Source organism: Olea europaea, unplaced genomic scaffold (assembly GCF_002742605.1).
Source record: "Olea europaea var. sylvestris unplaced genomic scaffold, O_europaea_v1 scaffold1429, whole genome shotgun sequence".
Taxonomy (NCBI): Eukaryota; Viridiplantae; Streptophyta; class Magnoliopsida; order Lamiales; family Oleaceae; genus Olea; species Olea europaea.
This window is the reverse complement of record NW_019231824.1, coordinates 382,067-397,494: the sequence shown is the minus strand read 5'-3', so window position 1 is coordinate 397,494 and position 15,428 is coordinate 382,067. Positions and strand designations below refer to the sequence as shown.

Here is a 15,428-nt window from a genome sequence, read left to right as displayed (position 1 = left end):
AAAATTCAAGGACTACTTGACAGAAAATAGTATTGTTTATCAACTAAGTATGCCTGGTACAGAAATGAGAAATAGGATATTGTTAGACATGGTTAAGTCAATGATGGGTTTTGCAACTATACCTACCTCATTTTGGGGATATGCACTGGAAACAGTAGCATATGTTCTTAACTTAGTTCCTTCTAAGTCAGTTCCTAAGACTCCCTTGAAATTGTGGAATGGGCTCAAACCCAGCTTACGCCATATTCGAATTTGGGGATGTTCGGCTCATGTACTGAAAGCGAAGATTGAAAAGTTTGAGTCTTTTCAGAGATATGCCTGTTTATGGGATACTGTAAAGGTACCAGGGGATATTATTTTTATAGTCCTATAGATAGGAAAGTTCTTGTTAGCATAAATGCAACTTTCCTAGAGGATAAGTATATTAATGAACGTGAATCCAATAGCAAGGTCGTGTTGGAAGAAATGAGTGGGAGCAATTCCACCCCATTAATTCCTGAAACGCAATCTCATGACAGACAATCCTTAGTGTCAAAAATACCTAAACAATGTGTTTTGAGTGGGAGAGATGAGTCATCCAATCCCATGGATCAAGTAGACGTTGAAGGTATTGAGGAGGTAATTGAACCACCTAATGGTGATACCAACATTGATACAAACATTACAATTCCAAACAATGCCACAGTCCAAGATCCACCGTCCTTTAGACAAAGTCAGAGGGTTATCAAACCACATTCTATGTACTTGTTAGTTGGATAGTCCAATCAGACAATCTCCACAACACAAGTTGATGATCCGATTTCATATAAGGAGGCTACGAGTGAAGTGGATGCAAATTTATGGCAACAACCTATGAATACTGAAATAAAATTTATACATTCCAATAAGGTCTGAGAACTTGTAGATGCACTAGAAGCGATAAAACCTATCTGATGCAAATGGGTCTATAAGAGAAAGAGAGGAACATATGGGAAAGTACAAACTTTCAAAACAAGGCTAGTGGCTAAGGGTTTTACCCAACGAGAGGGCATCGATTATGAGGAGACTTTCTCGCCTGTGGCTATGCTTAAGTCTATTCGGATTTTCTTATTTATTGCAGCTCATTTTGATTATGAGGTGTGATAAATGGATGTCAAGACGACTGTTTTGAATGGCCATTTTGAGGAATGTATCTATATAAAGTAACCCGACGGATTCATAAAACCTATCATGAAAGTAAAGTCTGCAAGCTTCAGCAGTCCATTTATGGGTTGAAGCAAGCATTGAGATCTTGGAACAAAAGATTCGACGAAGTGATTAAGACATATAGTTTTGATCAGAACTTTGACAAACCATGTGTCTATAAAAAGATACAGAACAAAATTATAACTATCCTAATGCTTTATGTGGACGATATTCTACCTATTGAAAATGATGTGGGAGCGTTATTGTCTACGAAAACGTGGTTGTCCTAATAGTTTCATATGAAGGACTTCGGAGAAGCTAGCTTTGTTTTAGAAATTCAGATCTTAAGAGATCGAAAGAACAGGCAGATAGCTCTATCCTAAGCTTCATATATTGATAAAATACTTATCAAATTTGCTATGCAAGATTTCAAGAAGGGTAATTTACCCTTCAGACTTGGAATCCAACACTCTAAGGATCAATTCCTTAAGACTCCTGGAAAGGTAGAACGCATGAGTAAGATACCTTATGCATCGGCAGTTGGTAGTCTCATATATGATATGTTGTGTACTAGACCTGACGTTTGTTATGCTGTTGGTATGATGAGTCGATATCAATCTAATTCTGGACTGGAACACTGGGTGGCTATAAAGCACATCCTAAACTACCTTCGAAGGACAATGAATTATATGCTAGTTTACTCATCACCAGATCTTGCTCCAGTAGGTTATACAGATTCAGACTTCTGGACTGATAAGGACTCTCATAAGTCTACATCAGGATCATTGTTTACACTTGGTAGTGTGGCCATTATTTAGAGAAGTATCAAACAATCATGTATTGCTAATTCCACCATGGAGGTTAAATATGTAGCAGCTTGTGAAGTCGCTAAATAAGCGGCATAGCTCAAAAAATTCCTAACGGACATTGAGGTGATGCTTACATCTGCACAACCCTTGACACAATATTGTGATAACAATAGGGCAGTGGCAAATGCTAAAGAACCAATAAGTCATCAGAGGGGTAAACATATTGAACATAAATATTATCTCTTGAGAGAAATAGTTAATAAAGGAGATGTGATTATCAGTAAAATTGCTACTGGAGATAACCTCGTGGATCCATTTACCAAGAGCCTATCAACTAAGGTTTTTTGGACATGTGCAAGGCATGGGGTTAAAAGACGTGACACATATACTCTAGAACAAGTAGGAGATTTGTTGGATTATGTACCTATATAGTATAGTTTTGCTGATGTAAAAATAACAATATTCTTATATTGAATAAAATTATATTTACTTTATTTATTATTGAGCATGCGAAGATAAAGTGCATGTAATCACTTGTGATAATATGAATTGAGTACTTGCATTAAGAACTACAGTGTAATACAACTTATATTTTGAACATAAATAATTTGTTCACAATCTATGTATAAGGGTTGACATCTTATACTGAAAGGTTGTAGTATCGACCAATGCAGTATTCGAGTTTGTGATTTGTCCTTACAGAAATAGTTAAAGTTGATACTGGTACACTTGGAGTGTATTGAACGAACCGCGTATCGAATTTAATTCTATAGCTAACCATGCGGAGAATTAAATTCCACTTGACCGCTGTGTATTTTATCTAAATCCCTTGACAGGATTGTATATATCTTTTCGTAATTTTAATTGTTCTTTGATTAATCAATGTGTAAGATCAATTTGATTGGTCAAATATCTCGATGAATTAGAAACTTGAGAATGAGTGGAGTAGAGAACATGAATTCGTGTCGTGAACCGTCACCCTAAAAAATAGGTAGTGACTACTTAAGTATTTTCTATTAAATGGTTAAATTTTTGCTCGGTGTTTAGCGACAATTAAACTTCAACATCTGTGGTTAGTTTACAGGACCTTTGAAGAAAATGATACTTAAGTTAGTGGGAATAATTAGAAGGGCAAAACAGTCATTCATGCTCGTACCTAATAATCGGATCTCGAACGGGATAAAATACATATATGACAGGTCAGAGAAAAGTATTACAGATTTATTGGTTTCTGTGATATTATATATTTCAAGAGTTCAGTTTTTTTACTTTTAGTAAGTAAAAACTAATAATTAGATTGGGTAGTGTAAAGTCGACTAGACAGAATCTAATTATTGAAGTTTGGATAATATATATCCGATTAGGTCCCTGTGGTAGCTCCATTAAGTAGTTAAACTTAATTACAATAATTTTAATAGTTTTAAGCTTAATTGTACTTACAACAATAAAGTTTTGTACTTAATTGTATTGTACTTAGTTGTACCTAGTTCTTTTTTATATAGATATAGAAAATCTTTTATAGGGTAAGTTTCGATCTGCATGAAAGATGTAATAATTTGATCATGGTCTTGAAAAGAGTTAGATTTGATAATCACTAAAATGATTTTTTTATTATTTTTTGAGAAAATGAGTTTTCGAATAGTGACTTTTTGAAAAATGTGTGGTAAAATAAAAAAATTTGAATTTACTTGTAAAATATTATATTACAAGGATGTGTGGTTAAAATAAGTTCGATAAAAAAAGAATTTTATTTTAATGATTGTCAAACAGGGGCTCAATAAGATAGACATATGTAACAAAGCCCTTGTTATTACCATTATGTCATAGTTTGGCTCCAATTTTTTCAAAAACTCATTTTTTTAAATTTATTTTCAACCACACATTTTCTTATAAATAATATTACATCTAAATAAAAAAATTCTTATTTTTTAATCACATATTTTTAAAAAATCACTATTCCAAGATACTTCATTCCCATAGTTACATTTTAATAGAGCCCAAAAAAAGGCTAAGAGAATGAATTTTTGAATAGTGATTTTTTAAAGAATGTGTAACTAAAATAGGAAAAAAATTTCAATTTAAGTGCATAATATTTTACTCTAAGAATATGTTATTGAAAAGTATATTTGAGGAAAAAATTTTAAAATAATTATAGACAAACAGGGCAAAAATTCCAAGTTCAAACGTGTAAATCTCCAACCACACAGTGCTAGGGATGGCAACGGGTCGCCCCGCCCCGCATTAAATGGGGTGGTGGCGGAGCGGCTTGCTTCCCATTTATTATTTTAATGTATTATAATTATAATTATTATTATTATTATTATTATTATCATATTTTCGAAATTTCAAGTTATGCTATTATTAGGAAATAAAATACAAATTTAAAATGAGTTTTTAACCAGTGAATTATCCAAAAATAAAATTATTTTTAATTTTTTTCTTCACGGGACGAATTTTTTTGTTATCGCTAATAGAGCACATTAGCTAAGGCTAAAAATAAAATTGCTTAGATATCCTCAAACTCTTTAGAGATAGATTTTTCACCTCACGTAATAAAAAGTTATTTTAAAAGTTACTTGTTTACTAAAATGAAAGTTATTTTTTAAATCATCTTATTAATGAATTTTTTATAAATTGACGAGTCATTGAGAAACGAAGACGTCTAGACTTTAATAAATTTGAATAAAATTCATTACAATGTGTAGGGGTGGGCGCGGATCGGTTCGGTTCGGTTCTAAAGAGAACCGAACAGAATCGAACTTTTCGAGTATCTAGTAAATGGATCCGTCGGGTCCAAATATAATTATGGAACCGTTCAGGTTCGGTTCCGTTCGATTCAGTTCGGTTCCGTTCGGTTCTGTACTATAATTTTTTTAACATTTATAACAACATTATATAAATACAGCTAATGATACATTCAATGATTTTGGAATGTCAGAGACTAGTAAACTACTTTGTTCAAATGATCGCTACGATCAAAGCTTCGGTTGACGAAGGTCACAGTTTCGATTTAAGGTCACAGTGTCGACCGATAATTATATAGGTTTTGGAATATTAGTGAGGCTGCGAGAGTGAGTGTGAGAGTCGAGACAACGTTATGCATTTTGGTGTTGATGTTTAGGGTTATTTAGTGGATTTGATTTTGCTTGGCTAAGAAATGAAACAATAAAATGGGTAATTGGGCCAAAAATTAAAAAATTAGAAATGAAACAAATTATTGGGCCAAAAATTTGGATTTAGAAATCATTAATTTGTTAATTTGTTTAGAAAAATTAAAATAATTTGATTTACTCAATATAAAAAAAATTAGAAAGATTCGATTCTTATTCGGTTCTGGTCTAGAATTGAGAATCGAACCATACCCGTCGGTTCTCAATTCAGATACCCGTTTGGGTATTTAATTTGACAAGAACCGTCAGGTTCGGTTCGGTTCGGTTCGGGAGATTTGCCCAGCCCTAACAATGTGTGCTGAGGATACATAAAATTGCGAGGACTTTTATCACCTTTTGACCTACATTCTATAAAAATTCATTTTTATTCCAAACTCATATTTAAATAAGCATCTTTCAATAATATAATGGGTAAATATATTCACAAAACATTTTTTTTTAACTACACTAAATTTTGATTACAATGAATATCCTCAACTCTTCTTATTTTTACACTTATGTTTTCAACTTTTATTAAAAGAATTTATCATCAACTCTCTATTAATTTTTATATCTTTTGATATCAGAGCCAAAAAGACATATTTATCTCTTGTATTTTTAAATAATTGAAATAAATAACTAATACAAAAATTAAACAAAATATTATTCAATCTTTCAATGCGCATAATTAAAATATTTGAATGAAAATCATTATTAGAAACAAAATATGTTAATTAATTGAATGTTGAGAATAAAAACATGATGAAAAAAAAGTTGAGGATATAAAAGTAAAATAGAGCAAATATTGAAAACTTTTCTTGTAATTCAAATATGATGTAGGTAAATAAAATAAATAAATAATAATAATAATAATAATAATAATAATAATAATAATAATAATATTGTGTTAATATAAATACTCAAATATAATTTTACACATAAATTTAAATTTTTTAATTACGCATTCTTTGAAAAATAATTATCTAATTTTTCTTAAAAATGGGGCTAAACACGCCCCTTAAAATCTAAACACAGGTGTGAAAATCGAGAATGAAGCACAAAGTTCGAAGGCTGAAACTTGAAAAGGCGCTCAAACGGAAGACTATAAAAAATCAGTTCGCAAAACTGAGGCTTTAAGGCTGCATAATAGACCACTAAATGGATCTTAGGCCAAGGCAGAGACAATCCTTCTCCGGCTTCACTCAAGCTGAAGTATATACTATTTTTCTTCTTCTTTTAAATATAAAAAATTTTAATTCCGGTTTTTAACAGCCAATTTTCTTAGTCATAAGTATATTTAACTAATTTTTTGCTATTTTTATACGTTGATTTTACTGGATCTTTGATGAATTGAAACGATTTTCTTCAGCGCGGTGCCGGTCACGTGTATTTTGTGCGAGCGTGTGTGGTTTAATATTTCTGAATCTTGGTATATTTTTCACTTTTTTGAATATGTAATTGCATACTGATTTAGTTGAAAAAGTTATATTAAGATCAAAGGTTGTGAGTTTAATTATTTATTTTGTTTTTTCAGTTATATTTTCTTAGAGTTTTGGTATTAGTATATTAATAATCCAGAAACTCGCTTGTGATTGGTAACCAATTCTCGTAAAAAAATAATATATTTGCTCAGCCTCAGCCATCAAACTTAATTATGTAAATATTTTTTGATGTTTGAATCATGTGCTGGTGAATCCTTCAGTCATCAATGGTTTAGTCCTTTTTGTTTTTCTAAACAACCAACAAGAAAAGTAGATAAGTAGGATTGTTACAGTTCGTTCTCGTATCGTTTTCAGCTGTGGTTCTAAATTCTTCTGTGACGTAGTCTTGAAAGTTGAAATTGTTAATTGCAATTGAATGCGATTACCACTTGAATTGCTCATGTCAAATTGCGCAATTTGTAACACTGTAGACCATTAGGGAACTTATCTTTTGTCATCAACCTAACAGGTCGAGAAAATGGAGCATTTACATAAAGAATCTAGCGAACAGTCTCTGAATGAGGAGTTTTATAAGAAATTGGCAAGACTTTTCAAGTAAACATCTCTTACGTGCATTAAGTAATTTTGCATTAGTTCTTGCTTTAGTAAATATTTTTTTTTGGCATTCCATTTTCTATGTTTGCAGTCGTTCCAGTGGTCGTGCTGGAAAACCTGTTGTGAAGTGGACTGAGGTTTTTCTCTTCTGCTTTTCGATTAACTAATTCCATTATAACTTGAATTTTTAATCTCGCTTGAAGACTTGTATTACTCATGTTACTTGTTTTTAGGTTCAAAGTTGGTTTGAGGACAGGCAAAGACTTGGTCCCTCTAGAGAGACTTCAAGGGTTGCAACTGAAACTGCTCAGATACCTGAAGGTGCATATTCTTTACACGTTCTTCAGCTTGTATCTAATATCTGGATACAATTCTTAATAGAGATTCCTCTGCTTGTAATAACTTCATCTTTAAAGCGCGCTTTTAATAATTGCATCATAAGTTACTGATGTGACCTCTATTTTATAATATCTTTGTTCTTTGTCCCCTTTTTTATCATGCTTGGTGAAGTTTGTTATCTCTTTCAATGTTGGCTTGCTTGCTGATTTATCTTTTATTCCACTGTGGGTTGTAGAGGGAGAGTTGCTAAATTTGTTCTATTCCCTCCTTCCCAAAATACGAGAGGGATATTCAAAAACTAACTAATTGCTTTGCTGGCTGTGGTAATGAGCCAATAATAGAAAATCATGGCAATATCTGGGTAGATATACTATAATATGCATTAGTGATTCAACATGTTTTATCCTTGGTACAATATAAGAATATGTCAATAGACTTCACCCATCTTTTATAGTTAGAGTTGTATATAAGTTATTGATAGACACGACCTTACCCCACTGAATGAATATGTTGCTTCTACTGATCTAGTTGACTGATTCTTTCCTTTTCTTTTCTTTCTTAAAAATTGGGACGGAGAATGACTGGAGGGCTCTCTCTTTCTTTCTTCGTCCTCTCTTCCCCTCTTGAGTGTCTGTGTTTCGTGGCCTTCTCTATACAAGAGGTAGAGAGTCAGAAGTTCTGCCTAATTATGACAAGTTGATTCTTTCTTGGTCCAAGTAACATTAACTTAAATTTAAGAGGCTCACTTTGACCCTTTAACATCCTTTTATGAGCTTATGATTGTGTGCCTCAAGTAACGAGAGGGGTGTTAATGACCATTTTTTTTTTTTTTACAGGCAATTGCTTATGTCTTGTTCTATATGCAGATTATGATCCTAACTGTGGATTTTTTTACTTTTACTACTAGTTCTCATGAGCAAAATCATTTTTCTAACCTGCATATAATGTGTTGCAAAGGAGTTGTATGCTATTTATATTCTGTTTTTGATGTCATTTCTTTGGACGAATGAAGATTTTCTGAATTTAAAAAAATCCATTGCAATTTTAGATATTGTAGAAATTAGAAGATCATAGCTAACATTATTTTGGTTGCAGGTGGGGACGATCAAGATAGAAGGCTGGAATTTGAAGCACTTTCATCAAAAGATGGAGCATGGTAAACCCATATTAGTACTTACAAAAGGTCTTCTTAGTAAAAGTTCATTATTGTTGAACATGTAAAATTTAACTTAGCTGTTTTCAGCGTCACCTCATGCCTGCTTTGTTAATGTTTCCTTTTCTTTTTCAGTTAAATGAAGAAAAATAGCATTCATTGAGCTTTTTTAGTACGAGGGAAATATTTAAATCATTGCACTAGTTAACATGCATCACATTGTTTAACGATTTCGAGTAACTAATTCTTTGCCCATCGAAAATTGATTTGGTGTTGGATGCTCGAATAAAACAGATTGAATTTTAAAATGCGAGCACTGGCATAAAAATTTCCTTTGCAGTTGAATTTTCACTTTTCAATGTATGATTCACGTGTACTTATTATGCAGCGTTTTTGGTTCATTTTCATCAACAGAAAAATCTGCTATTATAGGAGGGATAATTTCAGAAGATATTGTTATTGACTTCTTGGAATCAGTCACTTCATTTTATTATTTTCATTATTGAGGTTGATAAATTGCACTTAAATAGATGCAAAGATCATAACTTCATTTGTTAATCTGCACTATATATTAAGTAAGCATCTAAATTTTCAGTTAGTAATTATCTTTACTTTTTCAAATGTTCTTTCTACAGGTACGATGTTGAAACATTTTTATCACACAGACTTCTCAGTTCCGGTGAAGTTGTGAGTAACTATTTAACTAATGGATTTTGTTCCTGTTGAGAATGGTTAACTTAATTTTAAGGAAATAAGTAAACTCTCACAAAAACTAATTTTTTATTGGACAAAGTTGGAAATAAGCAAGTTACTTGTTATGAAAGTAACACTAGAGTTACTTTTAGAAATTAGTGACTTTTTCACTTGGAAGTGAGAAAGCAGTCTGTTATCCAAACATACTTGGATATAAAGGTAACTTTCTTTTTTTAAGCTTAGCCGAACATATCATAGCAATTAGATGGTGGATGTTGCTCATACTGTAGATGGTGTTCATTGACTGTTGCTAGCTTGGGAATCTTATTTAGTTAATATCAGTTAGCTTGTAGTGATGATAAGATTTTGCAAAATACTGCAAAAAGGGAATCTGCTTTGCTGCTGTATTTTGGAAAATAGAGAATTCTAAGTCCAAATTAAATGCAGACAAATTTGCTCGTATTTTTATGAACTCAAGTGTGACGGATTTCAGTTCATTGTAGGAATCCCTTGTAAGATATGTTGGGTTAGGAGCAGAGGAAGATGAGTGGGTGAATGTACGAAACTGTGTGAGAGAACGCTCTGTCCCTTTGGAGGATTCAGAGTGCCAGAAAGTCAAGGTTGGAGATCTTGTTGTGTGCTTCCAGGTGATCCCTTTGATTTACATACATTTATTCTTCCAGTGTACCACCTCCTGACCAATTGCTGGTATCACGTAATTCATATGTACCATCAACAGAGGATTGGTTGAGGAATCATAAAGGACTAGAAGGGGAAATAGAACCAGAATAAGGAGCAAGTTCATCTCCACAATTTTATCATTTAGACAGAAATCAATAAGTTGGATTAATTGGCTGTAAAACTTGCTTTAAAGGCTGTCGATGAAATCAACCCATGAATACCAATTGGCATGTTATATGCAGGAATCCATCTAATAGTGCAAATTTGGACCTCGACTATCAGTTCAGTAATAAATTCAGAAACAACATAGTTTTAGTATATAAATGGGATCCCTAACTTGTATTCCATTATGATGGGTTTCAGGAGAGACGAGATCAAGCAAGGTATTACGATGCTCATGTTATAGAGATTCGAAGAAGATTGCATGACATAAGAGGTTGCAGATGTATTTTCATGATTCAGTACGACCATGATAAAATAGAGGTGTGTACTCTTTCATTGTTATTGTCAAATTCACAAATTTATGGTTTCTTTGTGTCGTCGTCTGTGTAAACTTTTTCTCTGCTAGGAGGAAGTCCGTCTCAGGAGATTATGTTGCCGACCAAGTATGCTGGTAGAATCAGAGGAGGATTAGCTCAGAGAAATTAACTTCGAAGTGCTTTTCTTGGTAAGCCATCTCTTCCACATAAGATGTAGGAGGAATGTGTGGGGAATCTAATTGGCTAAATAGAGTTGAACATTGAATGTGACTTTAAAGTCGAATTCTATTGGGTTGAGTATCAAAAAGGTCGGTTACAATGATTTCGATATAAGTAGACTAAGGAAAAAGAAAAGTACTTTGCAATGGTGTGCTGCCAATTGTATCATTTTGTCTTGATTGATATGCATGTAAAGTTCTTATTCAATCTTGGAATGTTAAATTGACTTTATTTGAGCTTTTCCTCGTAATGTGTTGCAAGAGGAGTAACATATCCTCTACCCTTCTTACCCTCAGAAAGCAAAAATATCTTGTCTTGAATTAATCTAGTTGTACATTCATGTTTTGTTTACAAACTAAGAGACTGTTTGAGAGTGATTTTGAGAATTGATTTTTTGACCGTTACGAGAAATGTGGGGTCCACCTGTGAGAGAAGAAGTCAAAGATGACTGTTGTAATAGTGAAATAACGGTCAAAATATCAATTTTTTGAGTGAAAAAAATCGCTCCCAAACAGGCTCTAAGCCTTTGTTTAATTTTCATTTTTTTAAATATATTTTTCTTTTTCTTTTCAATAACACATTTTTCAATAAAATAATATTATACGCAAATCCAAAACTTTTCATTATTTTTTAAATACATTTTTCATCAAAACATCATTTCAAAATATAGGGTTCAAACATGTTCTAAAAGCGTCGGCAAGATTTAGGTCATTTAGGTCATTGATTTCAAAAATTGTTTTTGAAATAATTGATCTAAATATTGTCAACACATATTTGTAAATCAAGTTTGTCAACCTAATTTGTAAACTACCTTCCCTGGATAACTCGCTTCCACTTGATTTTCTTAAAAGTATCTTAGAAGATAGAATACCAAAGAATTTAAATAATACTAAGAAGTTATTTTGGGACTGTCCACCCCAAGAGGCACAGTATCCTCTCTCACGGTTCTTGTCGTTGCTTATTAGGACAACCATAGCCGTCTTGTCTTATAGCATGAGAAATAGCATGATTCTCTTATCTTATATATGCAATGGTGGATTCATGATTTTGAGTCAGTACTAGTGGTCGTTGGTTGTCAACCGTAATAAAATATTAATAGCCCTTTTGGTGTTTATTTTTTTTTTGCTAAAATTTATTTTGGAATATTGATTTGATGGAGAATGTATGATTAAAAATAAGGAAAATTTTTGAATTTAGATGTAATATTATTTTATTAAAAAATGTATGTTTGTATAGAGAAACATGTATTTTGAAATAAATAGGAATGAAATAATGCATACAATTTAAATATAACGATTATTTTGTTTAAATTGAACAAATATAATTCTGTTATAAGAATAAATCGTATTTACCAAATGATATTTTCGTCAAGTTTTGTATAATTCAAAGGAGGAGCATGAGTTCAAATCTTTACAATTGCATTAAAATAGCTAAAATCTACCACATATTATTTTGTTAAATTTAGTGTCAAAATTCAAGAAGTGCATAATGGTCAAGCTTTTAATAATCGTAACAAGAGCTCGCACGTTTGAATCTCCTTCGGCGCCCTCTCTATTACATTAATTTTGGTAAAAATTGTAGAACAAAAAATATTACACAATAAATTGGTTGGTAAGGGATTCGAATCCGAGACTTCAAGCTCTAACCAACTTAGCTACAAGAGATATTTGAAATTAAAATGAATTACCAATATATAAGCTAAAAAATTTATCTATTGTCAACAAAAAAATTACTCTCAGTGGTCCAACATGCGCGATCACAGGTGCTCGCTCTGTGCTAGATCCCCCACTGTATATATGTGAACGGCAGTAAAAGTTGAAACGATTTATAGAAAGTGTACGTGGAATGGTGGGTCCTTGTTAGTGAACTTTTTGCATGGTTAGACCTTTTAGTTTTGTTATTGGTAATGTAACATTTTTGGATTTTTGTTGACTCTAAATATATTGACTTCTGTTCTTACTCAAAGATACTTCGATCTCTAAATTCTTAACACCGTAATATGATTGGGTATAGAAAAAAGTGGAAATTATACCCCATATATTAAATTAGATAAATATTCAAATCTTACATTGCAAATTTTTTTAATCCAAAATGACTACAATATATGGTGTAAAAATAATAATAATCACTCCTATTAATCAAATTGAAGGCTAACATCACTCTACCAAACACACCACCTCACCTCAAAGAATAATGTTATTTACAGTCGCTCACTGCGACAGTTGCCCTACGTAGCATACACATGACAGGTGGTTATTTGATGCAGTAATGAATAAAAAAATATCATATTAATGCATTAAATAATCACTTGTCATGTGTATGCCACGTAGGACGACTACCGCAGTGAACGACTACGAATAGCATTACTCCACCTCAAATCATCCCCCAAAAGCCCCAATTGACAGACTCTTCATTCCAGCAAAAATCAAGAAAACTTCAAAATCGATTCCAAGAAATCCTCTTTCATTTCGAGACGGTCGTCTTCATATGTATAAATAGATTTCTCCATATTTTCTGTCCGAAAACCCATTCTCCAAACTTGCAATTTTGGGATTTTTTCGTCCATATATAAACCCTAACACACAATGAGATAATCAACATCCATGCGTTGTCATTCGTTCTCTTCACCGGTGCCCCATTACCACCTAATCGTAATCGATTTTCAAGAAAGCAATCCTTTTATCGATTTCCATCTCGTCGGAACTCTGGTCGTGGGCACGCCTTATGTAGACTCAAATAGGTTCGTGATCGAAATAGTGATGCAATCTAAATGCAAGAGGTAAGAAAAGAGAGAAGTAAACCAAAATTAACAGGGCCTAGTGCGTTGCTAGTATTATTCTGTAGACATTGAAAACTTTTGCAAATAATAGCAATGAATCATATATGTAGTCGACTTTAAATTTATTAAGAATTTGGCTTGGTTTATTGTTGGAATAAATGAGTTACTAACGAAATTGCTTCGAGAGACTATATCCAATGTTAAAAGTAAGATAATATTGGGGATGATTCAAGATTTATAGTCTATCACTTTTAGATGACATTATGTAGTATATAATATGCCAAGTTAATTTATTATAGTGTTCAAACAGTAAGGGTGTGTTTAATTGCAAATATGAAATTTAGATAGAAAGAAAACAAATTTTAGGTATTGAATTGTTTAGAAATTATTTTTTTGGGAATTGTAAATTATTGTGTTTGATTGGTATAAGTTTCCAAGTGAAAAATGTTAAATGAAAGTGTTTTTTAATGTTCGTTTGACTTTGTTTTACATGAAAATTGTCAATTAAAGGAATAGAATTTACTGGTATTGGAAATAAAATTTGTTTCCATTGCCAAAAAAATAAAAAAATCATATATCTTTTTGGTGTTCTTGGCTTTGTTTTACATGGAAATTGTCAATTAAAGGGAAATATTTTTTTTTTACAATAATTCTTAAAATTTGTTTCCATTGTCAAAAATAAATAAATAATCAAATCATCTATCTTTTAATGTTCGTTTTGTTTTGTTTTATATGAAAATTTTCAATTAAAGGGAAATATTTTTTTACAATAATTATTAGAATTTGTTTCCATTGAAAAAAAAAATCGCTACAGAAACCAATTCAAGGAAAAGTTGGAATTCCGCTTATATGACAAGAAAGTGGGAATTTGAATTCTATGGAAAATTTTGGACATCAAACTCTCTTAAAAGTGGAAGTTGGAATTCAAATTCCATTTTCGATGAAATTGGCCTCCTATCAAACACAACCTAAATTTTAAATTGCTCCCTCGATAGATATTATTATTATTTTATTTTTTTATTTTTTATATCTAATCTTTAATGTACTTTTATAACATTCAAACTGGAATCATGTTGTTTTTTTATAAAAGTACTACATGGGATTAATCTTAACATAAAAAAACGGAATTAAATGAGTTGATAACGTGAGATTTTTGGAATTGCAAGTGCATTAATTAAAAATTGGTTCAAGAATTTCTTATGTAAAGGAAAAAAATTGAAATTATTTTTTGGTAAAATTATCGGTGGCTTTTTCATGTTCCAAATCAACAATTTGATGTTCTCAAAGATCAGAAACTTGATTACATGAGTTAAAAGAGGTATTTGAAAAAAAAAACAAAAAAAAAAAAAAAACCTTAGTTCTACAATATTCTAAATTTTCAGCTATATGAGAAGGGTTTACCGATGTTAGTTGGATATTTAGCACATGTGAAAGTAAATTTACTTCGTGTTGGGTGTTTACTCTTGGAGAATGTGTTTTCCTTTTAATCAAAGAAACAAACATGTATTACACACTCAACTAAGAAATTTGTAGCGTTATCAAATATCAAGAAAGAAGTTGAGTAACTTAACAATCTTCTTTATGGGATACTTTTGGAACCAAAAAATACATCTTCAATATCCATCATGTGTAATAGTCAAGCCACTTTAGCAAAGGTATACAATGAAAAATCTAAACATGAGTCTGAGACACAACTACATTAAAACATTAATCAAGAGTGGAATGATTTCTATAAATTATATTAAATTAATTGAGAATCTAGCGAATATCTTAAGTAAATCTCAGTAAATCTCTAAATAGAGATTTAGTAATATCTACTTCGAGTAAAACTCATAAAATTAAGTATTCACTAATGATAGCAACCCTACATATCATTAGTTAACAAGTAATTCACATGTTCCAAGGGTAACAACAAGTCATTCGATAT

At 31.7% G+C, this 15,428-nt stretch overlaps 1 protein-coding gene across 2 annotated transcripts; it reads left to right on the top strand.

The window, feature by feature from the left end:
- The first annotated feature begins 6,146 nt into the window (after positions 1-6,146).
- Positions 6,147-10,963, top strand: LOC111375895 (protein SAWADEE HOMEODOMAIN HOMOLOG 1-like). Of its 2 annotated transcripts, XM_022998809.1 has the most exons (9): positions 6,147-6,334; positions 7,073-7,158; positions 7,250-7,295; positions 7,392-7,479; positions 8,593-8,653; positions 9,286-9,337; positions 9,847-9,990; positions 10,388-10,507; positions 10,593-10,963. In XM_022998809.1, exons 1-9 carry the CDS (start codon positions 6,281-6,283, stop codon positions 10,656-10,658), a joined length of 717 nt encoding a protein of 238 aa, XP_022854577.1. In that variant the 5' UTR covers positions 6,147-6,280; the 3' UTR covers positions 10,659-10,963. The 2 variants fall into 2 exon arrangements, with proteins under 2 accessions (XP_022854577.1, XP_022854578.1); XM_022998810.1 differs by lacking the exon at positions 9,847-9,990.
- The last annotated feature ends 4,465 nt before the right edge of the window (positions 10,964-15,428 follow it).